This window comes from Triturus cristatus, chromosome 7 (genome assembly GCF_964204655.1).
Source record: "Triturus cristatus chromosome 7, aTriCri1.1, whole genome shotgun sequence".
NCBI lineage: Eukaryota > Metazoa > Chordata > Amphibia > Caudata > Salamandridae > Triturus > Triturus cristatus.
Genome location: NC_140590.1, coordinates 913,971,081 through 913,981,344, shown reverse-complemented (window position 1 = coordinate 913,981,344; position 10,264 = coordinate 913,971,081). Strand labels below are relative to the sequence as shown.

General features: G+C 47.8%; 1 protein-coding gene across 1 annotated transcript in view; it reads left to right on the top strand.

Annotated features, from left to right (window-relative positions):
- PANK3 (pantothenate kinase 3) overlaps positions 1–10,264 on the top strand; it is a 103,301-nt gene that overhangs the window by 44,359 nt on the left and 48,678 nt on the right. The window contains exon 2 of the mRNA XM_085617847.1: positions 6,952–7,304. Within this exon, the coding sequence (XP_085473973.1) occupies positions 6,952–7,304 (353 nt within the window). The remainder of the gene's footprint in view (positions 1–6,951; positions 7,305–10,264) is intronic.

Below are 10,264 nucleotides of genomic sequence, written 5' to 3'. Positions count from 1 at the left end.
ACACACACCTCGCTCTAATACATCTGTTCTCCTCTCTACACACTCGGGGGGGGGCCCCCCCTCTACTCTCTCTCTCTCTCTACCACCTCGCTCTCTCTCTCTCTCTCTACACACCTCGCTCTACTCTCTCTCTCTCTACACACCTCTCTCTCCTCTCTCTCTCTCTCTCTCTCTCTCTCTCTCCCTCTCTCCTCTCTCTCTCTCTCTCTCTCTCTCTCTCTCTCTCTCTCTTCTCTCTCTCTCTCTCTCTCTCTCTCTCTCTCTCTCTCTCTCCTCTCTCTCTCTCTCACACACCTCGCTCTACTCTCTCTCTCTCTCTCTCCTCTCTCCTCTCTCTCTCTCTCTCTCTCTCTCTCTCTCTCTCTCTCTCTCTCTCTCTCTCTCTCTCTCTCTCTCTCTCTCTCTCTCTCTCTCTCTCTCTCTCTCTCTCTCTCTACACACCTCGCTCTACTCTCTCTCTCTCTCTACACACCCTCGCTCTACTCTCTCTCTCTCTCTACACACCTCGCTCTACTCTCTCTCTCTCTACACACCTCGTCTCTCTCTCTCTCTCTCTACACACCTCGCTCTCTCTCTCTCTCTCTACACACCTCGCTCTCTCTCTCTCTCTCTACCACCTCCGCTCTCTCTCTCTCTCTCTCTCTCTCTCTCTCTCTCTCTCTCTCTCTCTCTCTCTCTCTCTCTCTCTCTCTCTCTCTCTCTCTCTCTCTCTCTACACACCTCTCTCTCTCTCTCTCTCTACCTCGAAGTGGCAGCCGGAGCCTGATAGCACTGCTTGTCCTTTAAAAAAAAAAAAACAAGCATTGGCATAGCCAATAGGTCTCGCCTTTGGGGCCCTATAAGTGTTTAACCATGCAACAGTTAATGTTGTTGCACCAAGGACATTGTGCTGCATAAGTAAATACTTATAAGGTCCCAAAAGCGAGCCCTATTGGCTATGCCAATGCTTGTTGACTGTTTTTTTAAAAACATTTTTACGAGTTCTTATTGGAGGTTTACCACCTGGTGTGGCAGGGTTGTCATTGAAGAAGAGTGGCTTCCAGCCATGCTGCGCCTGTCACAGACAGACGTCGGTGACTAACCTACACCTTGTATACCTCTGGTGCCTCGAGCGGGTCCACGGCCTAAAGGCCTGCCCCGACTGTTGCGCTGTGCACCTGAAGGCCTTGAAGGAGCGATTCCTCAAACTTAGGGCAGCTCGACATGCGACGCAGCGACGTTCACGGTCCTGGTTGAGAGGAAGGTCCTGGAAGCTGTCGCGCATCCCGAGGTCGTCGTTACATTCTACATCGTCGAGCCGTTTGTGTAAGTAGAAGTCCCACAAAAAGAAGTTGAAGCGTGCTTCGACTTCACCTTGTCAGTCGGCTGACAAGGGAGCGTCACCACGTGAGGCCTGGCTACGCAGTTGAGCCAGCGTCTGTGCGGGCTCCGTGCCGACCTGAGTTTCCGAGAGCCGGAGCGACCCCTGCCTAATCGAGAGAATTATATGAGGCCATGCACCTCATCTTCGGGCCCGTGGGTTCGTGAGAAGCACCTAATGGATCCACGTCAGCGACTCCAGGCCCGGCACCAGGCAGGCCCCAAGGATCCACAGATGGATCTGTATCGGCGCTGGTCATGCTACCTTGACTTTTCCCTACGCCGAGCCCGGTTCCCCTACGCCGAGCTAGTAATCCCAGTGCTGCCATCCCCATTCTCATCCGTAGCTGGAGGGGCTTTCCCAAAGCCGGCTCTGGCGCCGACTGGAGGCATGCCTTCCGGGCCAGAGCCTGAACCCTATTCTTATTGAATAGGACTCCAGGAGAATTGGGAGGGGTCTCTGGCCCCCAAACAATACCAGCCTTCTAAAGAACAGCTTGATCGGGGTGAAGCCAGTGGACTGGATACTTCTCCAGATACTGGCATGTTTTCTCTTCCTACCGTGACTACGGAAGAGGGAGCTTCCTTCGCTTATTTCCCTTGGTGGCAGTCAAAGCTAATGTCTTGACGGAAGTACTGCAGCCGGGAGTGTCCCCATCAAAAAAGCTTCTTCCTTTCAATGAGGCACTTACAGACATCCTGCTTGGGACTTGGTCCAAGCACAACACGGGCTCCTGTGAACAGGACGATTGCCTGCCGCCATCGCCCCACTCTAGGGGACCCAAATTTCCTCACCCAACACCATAGCCCAGAGACCTTTGTGGTCGAAGCCTCCATGTCTCCTGTAAATCCTGGTGCCTTCCCTACTGCACACCCGGACAGAGAATCCAAGAGGCCGGACAATCTTGGAAAGAAGATGTTTTCTTCCAGCAGCCTGGCACTGCGGTCTGTGAACACTGTGTGCCGTTTGTGCCACTATTCCCACGCGCTGTGGGATACGGTTGCACAGGTGCTGCCAACAGTTTGAAGGCTCTCCCAGGCTATTGCCCATGGGAGGGATGCAGAAAAATGTACCATCCGTTGTGGACGTGACACTATCGACTCGCTAGGCAGAGTGGTTTCATCGACAGTGGCCCTGCGACGCCACGCCTGGTTGAGGAGGACTTATTTTGTAGGGATGTCCAGTCCTCAGTCATGATTATGCACTTTGATGGCTCCTGTCTTTTCGGAGACGAGGCCGATTCGGCGCTGTAGCACTTTAATGACCGCAGGTTTACGGCAAGGTTCATGGGGCTTTCTATGGCTGCGTCAAACGAACCACTGCGGCGCGCAAGTTTTCCAGCCTCTGCATGGCCGCAGAAGCGTTTCCTACCTCCCTCTGTGTCGGGTGGCCAACAGTCAGGGCCAGTCTACCAACGCCCCTACAGCCTCCAAACTCTCCTAGACTGCCCACGTATGATCATGGACACCCAGTCGGTGGCAGGGTTCACCATCTCCTGCCCCGCTGGCAGTCCATAACATTGGACAGGTGGGTTTTGCATAGGGGCTACTCCCCCCCCCTTCGAGACTACTTCTGCCTCCATGCCACCGACTTATGACAAGCTGACGGAGGACCACCTATTTCTTCTCCACAAGGAAGTGAATGCTCTTTTGGCCCAAGCAGCCATATAGAGAATGCCGGGCCAGAAGTAGAACAAGGTTGCTATTCCCGCTACTTTCTGGTGCCCATGAAGGACGGTGGCGCCTTCGTCCTATCCTCGACCTACACTCTCTCTCAATTTCTTCCTCAAGAAGGAGAAATTCAAGATCACTCTGGCTCAAGTCCTGTCTGTCCTGGACCCTGGAGAAGGTATGGTAGCATTGGACTTGCAGGACGCCTACCTTCACATTCCCGTCCTGTCTGCCCACTGCCGTTACCAGCGGTTCACGGTGGCCCATGAGCATTTTCAGTTCGCTCTGCACCCTTTTGGCCGTACCAGCGCCCCTCTGGTGTTCACCAAGATGATGGCAGTAGTTGCAGCTCATCTGTGGAGGTTAGGTTTCCCAGTCTTCGCCCTATCTCGACGACTAGCTGTAAAGGCAGGCTCGCTCCAAGTCATCTCCCACCTCCTGACTACGGCATACCTCCTGCATTCGCTGGGGTTCACTATCAATCACCCGAAGTCACATCGGACTACCACTCAGACTCTCCCTTTCAGTGGAGCTGTCCTGGGCACTGTGCAGTTTCGGTCGTATCCTCCTCAACGGCGAGTCCAGGATATTCGTCCTATGATACCCATGTTTCAGCCTCTATCCTGGATTTAGGTGAGATTGACTCCCAGGCGGCTGGGCCTCATGCTTCCTGCTAGTGTCACATGCCCATAAGCTCTGCAGTGGGATATGAAGTTCCAGTGGGCGCAGTATCAGGGGAATCTCACCAGCATGGTACAGATCTCCGAATGAAGTGCAAGGGAGCTGCAGTCGTGGCACATGAACCGCAACTGGGTCAGCGGCATACTCCTCTGCCTTCTCCAACCAAATCTGACCGTAATGACTGATGCGTCACTCCTGGGATGGGGTAGCCATCTAAGAGAGGTGGAGATCAGAGGACTCTGGTCTGAGGTAGAATCCAGACTCCACATCAACCTGTCAGAGTTCTGAGTTATCCGATTAGCCTTAAAAGCCATTCCTAGTTATCCGATTAGCATTGAAAGCCATTCTACCCTCTGTCCAAGAAGGGCTAGTGCAAGTGTCCCAGCCATGTGGTACTGCAACAAGCAGGACGGGGTAGGGGTGTGGACCCTTTGTCAAGAGAGCCTGCGTCTCAGGACATGGCTAGAACAGGGCAAATACCTGATGATTCAACATCTGGCAGGTTCTCTGCATGACATAGCAGACAAACTCAGCCAAAGGTACCTAGCGGATCACAACTGTAGCTTCAACCCAGAGGTGGTGCAATGTCTCTTTCAGCAGAGGGTAGAGCCTTGGTTAGATCTGTTCGCCAACTCCGAAGATCCGGAATGTCACCAGTTTTGGGCGCTGGAGTTTCCAAGGAGGTGCTAGCTCGAAGACACTTTAAAGTCTTGAATCGAGCTTAGGCCTCCTCGACGCCTTTCTGCCCATACCACTCCTGCCCAGCATTCTCAAATTACCGGGCCCAAGTTATCCTTGTGGCTCCAGACTGGGCAGGGAGAGTTTGATATCCCGAGCTGCTGTGCATGGCCATTGGTCCTCTGATCAGGCTGCCCCTTGAATAGGGTTCTCCACCCGTACCTGTCAACACTCTGCCTTCTTGTGTGGAGATTGAGCAGCGACAATTGATAGCTTTCAACCTTCCGCCTGAAGTCTGTAGTGTTATCTTGGCAGCCAGGCATTCCTCTGTCAAGACCGTTTATGCCTACCGTTCAGCTGAATTTGTGGCATGCTGTTTAGAAAGACACATTGATCCCCTTTCTGCCGGTGCTCCTGTTTGTTCTTTCCCAGCAGGCCTCTGCTCTGGGCACTGTTAAGGGATAGCTATCTGCAATTTCTGCTTTTCATTGGTTGCATGATCAACCTCCCCTTTTCCAACCCCCTATTGTACATATGTTTTTAAAAGATTTGCAACATATGTCCCCCCCCCCCCCTCCCCCCCCACACTCCCATCGTTATGCCCCAGTGGGATCTCAGTCAGGTCCTCGACTTCCTTATGTGCGCTCCCATCAAAATTATCCACTCAGACGCCTTACCATCAATACGGCCGTTGTCATGGTGATAACATCTGACCGGAGGGTCAGTGAGCTCCAGGCCTTGTCATTCAAGCCTCCTTATCGTAACATCTGCCCAGACAAACTGGTGATTCATACAAGAGCTTCCTTTCTTCTGAAAGTGGTCACTCCATTTCACATAGGCCACAACATCACTGTCTACTCTTTACACGGAACCTCACCCCTTTAAGGAAGAGAAGCAACTAACCATCTGGACCCAAAAAGAACATTGGTGTTCTACCTTGACCCCACAAAAGTATTCTGGGTGTACTACCAACATTCCTCCCGATGGATCATGCTCTGTATCAAAATCTGCTACACACTGGCCAATTACCATCCCCCTGTGGGTTTGTGTGCCCTTTCCACCAGAGCTAAAGCTGCAACCAATGCGTTGGCTCATGGAGTTCCGGTCCTCGATATTTGCCAGGCAGCAATGTGGGCCTCTTTGCACACGTTCAACAAAGATTACTGTCTGGACCGTAGAGCTGGGCATTTTGCCCTTTAGGTACGGCAGACGTGTGAAATTGACTCGCCTCCAGGTAGGTATTGCTTAGGTATCTATTCTAAGGTAAGTCATCTGCAGCTAGATGTCTGTCAGATGAACAAATTACTTACCTTGGGTAACGCCTTATCTGGTGGAGACTCTATTTATCTGCAGATTTCTTACCGGCTCCGCGAACAGATTTCTAGGGACAGGGTACTTCCCTTTCAGGGCCCTAGTTTTCCACACCTGTGGTCAGTGTACTTTGTGACTCCGCCATTCTGGCATGGAAAGTCCCGAAAAGTAACTGATGTCAGCGCGCCTGGGTTGCGCCCATATAGACCCTGCGAACGTCACTTTGGTGCAGACGATGCCATGTGGATACGAACGATGCTACCTACTGGGGGTACTGGTCCCTAATCTGCTGCTAGATAAAGGGCCACATGTATCAACATTTGTAATTGAGATTACCTAATTGCGATTTACAGCGAATCGCAATTAGGTGATCACTATTATCAATGTATGAAACTCCAAGAGTTTCAAATAGTTATTCGTAGAAGGTCGCAAATTGACCTGCCTCATTAATATTAATGAGGTAGGTCGCAATTTGCGACCTCCTAGAAATCGTTAACATCATGGGGATGGTGTCCTGCTGCGGTCCACCATGACCGAGATTGTTTTCAAATAAAGCAATCTTCTTTTTAAATGCAGCCCATTTTCCTTAAAGAAAAACACGTTGCGTTTAGATTAAAAAAAAAAATGAATAGTTCACTTTTCATTGTTTTAAGAGAAGGCAGTGGTCCGTGGGACCACTGCCTGCTCTTAAATAATGTTTTTGCATTCATTCACAAAGGGGAAGGGGTCCTCTGGGGACCCCTTCCTTTTTGTGAATGGGTTACCACCAACTTGAAGTTGGTGGTAAATGTGAATGTTTTGCGACAGCATTCACGGTCCCAAAACATTCACACATACTGCAGCGATTCAGTATTTGGAAGGGACGCCCTAAACATGCCTCTTCCAAATACCGAATTGCAAACCCATTTTGTGATTCAGTAACAGGTTACTGAATCGCAAAATAGGGTCTGATACATGTGAAAAACATTTTTGGCGTTCGCAAACGGGCCAATCCTGAGAATTGGCCCATTGCAAACGCTAAAATGCTTGATATTTGTGGCCCAAAGTCTCAAACAGATAAGGCGTTACAGAATTACAGAAAGTAAGTAACTTGTTCATTAGGTCTCTGACATGGTGCGTAAACATGCTCAAACGTTGTTGTAATGAAAGTGTAAGTTGCCCTTTTGGGGTGGATTGTTGTGTAACATTTACTTTTTTATTTACTGCTTAAAATTGTTGTGGGCCTAATGAATTAATGCTTTCTTCCCACAGCCTTTCCATGGTTTGGCATGGACATTGGAGGGACCTTGGTAAAATTAACCTACTTTGAACCTATCGACATCACTGCAGCAGAGGAAGAGGAAGAAGTTGAAAGCTTGAAAAGTATACGCAAATACTTGACCTCCAATGTTGCCTATGGTTCCACTGGAATTCGGGACGTGCACCTTGAACTGAAGGATTTAACCCTATTTGGGCGAACTGGAAATTTGCACTTCATTCGATTCCCAACCCAGGACCTGCCTACTTTTATCCATATGGGGAGAGATAAAAACTTTTCAACTTTGCACACAGTTCTTTGTGCCACAGGGGGTGGTGCATATAAATTTGAAGAAGAATTTCTTACAGTAAGTGCTTTCTGTAATGTTTTAAATAATAAAATATAATGGACAAATTTGTTGTCATAATTCTTGAGCTCTGTAGTCAGCCACATACATATCAGCCTTTTTTCTCCTTTTAGGCAAGATGTGATCTGCATGAATCATGCAGGCACTATCTGTAAATTGATCACCTGTAGTAAAATGTAATCGGTTTTTTATCACTTACAGTGAATTTCCAGTTTACAATTCCCCCAGCAACAGTCTAGATAAAATGGAGAACATTGAGAAGCGCGATTAATTTGCTAATAGCTTACTAGGGGACCTTGGAGTAAATATCATGGGCACAAATCAGAATAAAATTCTCCCTGAAAGTAATGGCAGAAATATAACCTTCTCTGTTTCCTGTTCCACTCCGCAGCACTGCAGTCAAAGATAACATTTTACTTCCTAGAAGAATACACATTATTGGGCATGCTGTATCTCTTTAATCACCTGATCACCCCTTCTGCCTACAAGTTGGTATGTGGTGCCGTGGAGCTGAGCAGGCCTTGCCTTGTTCCAGAACTGGCAAATGGCCTCAAAACATCTCCTTGCTCACACGCAGTTGTAGCAAGTACTAGAACATCGTTCCTGTACTGAAGCAGTGCGTAATTTAATTTCAGTGTCCCTTTGAGCTTGTGGAAATTATGTAGGTCTGGGACCTTTGAAAAGCCAACTGTCAGTGACTTGATTCTGACCTCTTAATTAGGTTTGCATTTCATATGGTTGTCATTTGCATCTAATTTTATTAAGTATTCAGTAATCCATTATGCAGTATGTCTCAGATATGTCTAGGTGATAATCTGCATTTTATCACGCGCATGTCTGTCTCTCTATTACCTGTTTCTTAAAAGATGGTAATGCTGGGGTACAGTCAGTCACATATGTCTTTAATAGCCCCATTTCAGGTGCTGGGCACACAACCAGTTGTAGCTTTTAAGCATAAAGCTCTTCACATGCTTTAACTACTAAAAGAAAAAAACTAAACTAAAAATCACAAAAAAGAAGAATGTTCTGCTGACTAAAAATCTGAACTAGCTGAAGGTGTTGCACATAAAATGGGAACATCTGGCAGCTCTGTATTCACTTGTCGTTTTCATCTGTAAAAAGCAAGCAGGCTTGGAGCAGAGTTTATGAAAGCTCAGCATTTCCTTGACAAACTGGCTTGAGTGAGGAATAGATTGTCACGTCATAGGAGTCCCTTAAAAACCCAGTCGGGTGATGACACTACGGTCACATGACAGATGTGCTTTTGAAAGAATGATGTGGCTTGTTCAGGTTCTTTCACTTGTTGCTGAGCAGTGAGTAGTACCGAGTAAAGTGAGTCTCATGCCCGGATCATCTTAGATCATCTCAGAAAGGCTGGCTGGCCCAGGGCAAAATTAAGCATTGGAGATGGCGTTAACCCACTGGGACCTTTTGTTTATTCATCTTTGTTGCCAATGTGGAGTCACGGTAAATAATTCAGTAGTCTATTCCATTGCTCTATATATCCAGTTAGACAAAGCCACGACAATAGAGTCTCCAGCAATGGATGAAACTCTGACAGATCCACAATCATGTGCCATGTTTTTGCTGGGCAAGTCAGGACTGCTCCAGGCTGTTAAACCTCAGCCTGTTCTCCTACTACTCCTTTGCCAATCCGGCCCAGTATTTAGAGACTAAATCCATGCAGCTTTGGTATGTCTCAGAGTACTACAGATGAGGGTTGGGCCCTCCACTCGCTCCTTTTCAGCAAACATCTCCTTGTGTTTACAGGGGAGTATTAGATGTTGACACTTGACCCCAGAGTGATCCAATCCATTTAGGGTTTTAGTGACTGTGCATGGGTAAGGACTTTTGCACTACAGATTTCTGGACTTGATGGAAGTGTTGTAAACTAAATTAATCTGGTACCTCATTGATACCTCTGTCAGCCCCCATTCCAGCCAATCCTACTGCACCAATTGCCTTAAAAAATGTCCCTTAAGTGGGAGCCTCAAGCAAATGCAAGCATCTTTGAGCTGGCAAATCCACCTGAGATATGTTCGAAGAGAAGGGAAACCATCCCATTATGTTGATGGTGATCTTCACTTTATCATCTATAGTTGCACTCATTATGCATGGCAGGAGAAGAGTGCATGTTGTGCTTCTCCAGAAGAGTGATTTATACTGGGGAAGGAGGCAGCTTGGTCGCCGTTTTGGATTTTATTATGGTCACTGATGAAGTGAGGAGCCAGTTTGTGGAAAATCAGTTGTAAATGAGGACTCTGCACCACTACAATAACAACTAAAGGTCACCTTCCATGTCCTTATTGAGCCTTTTCAGCTATCATACATTTATTTGAGCATTCAGGGCTTGCCCTTCTTTGGTAACCTCTTCAGGGCAACACTTCTACCATTCAGAAACATTGAAGAGTGAGATTTGCTTTGGATCTCTCCCATAGGCAGTTACTTGATCCACAAGCGACTCTGACAAACTCTAGTGTGAGGAGCAGACTGTCGAATTGCTCTTTAAGCATTTTCCTTTCCAAATTCGCTCCAGTGGAAATCGAGAGCTTGCCAAACTGTCTTGGATCCAACTTATTCCAGGTCAAGATTTTCTTGAAACCACTTTTTAATTGATGTGTGCTGGTTTACTGCCCTTCTTCGTATTTTCATAGCCTGAGCCTTTATTAATCTAAAGCCCATGCACCACTTTTCTTTAACTGAACAGACCTATCTCCTCTGGTGCATGCAATCCTCACCTCCCGATTTTCTTTGTGTGAGGGTTGGATCCAGAACTCTCCTAGCAGTTAAGACACTTTTTGTGGTACTTTGCTTCGGTCGCAACCATATCACTACCACTTAACTTGGCAAGTACTATTGAGTCACTTAATGCAACTTGACATCTCGAACTCGATTACTCAATTCAAGTGTACGCACATTTGTAAGCTCTGCCCCTGACTCTTCGTCACAGAAGAAACACA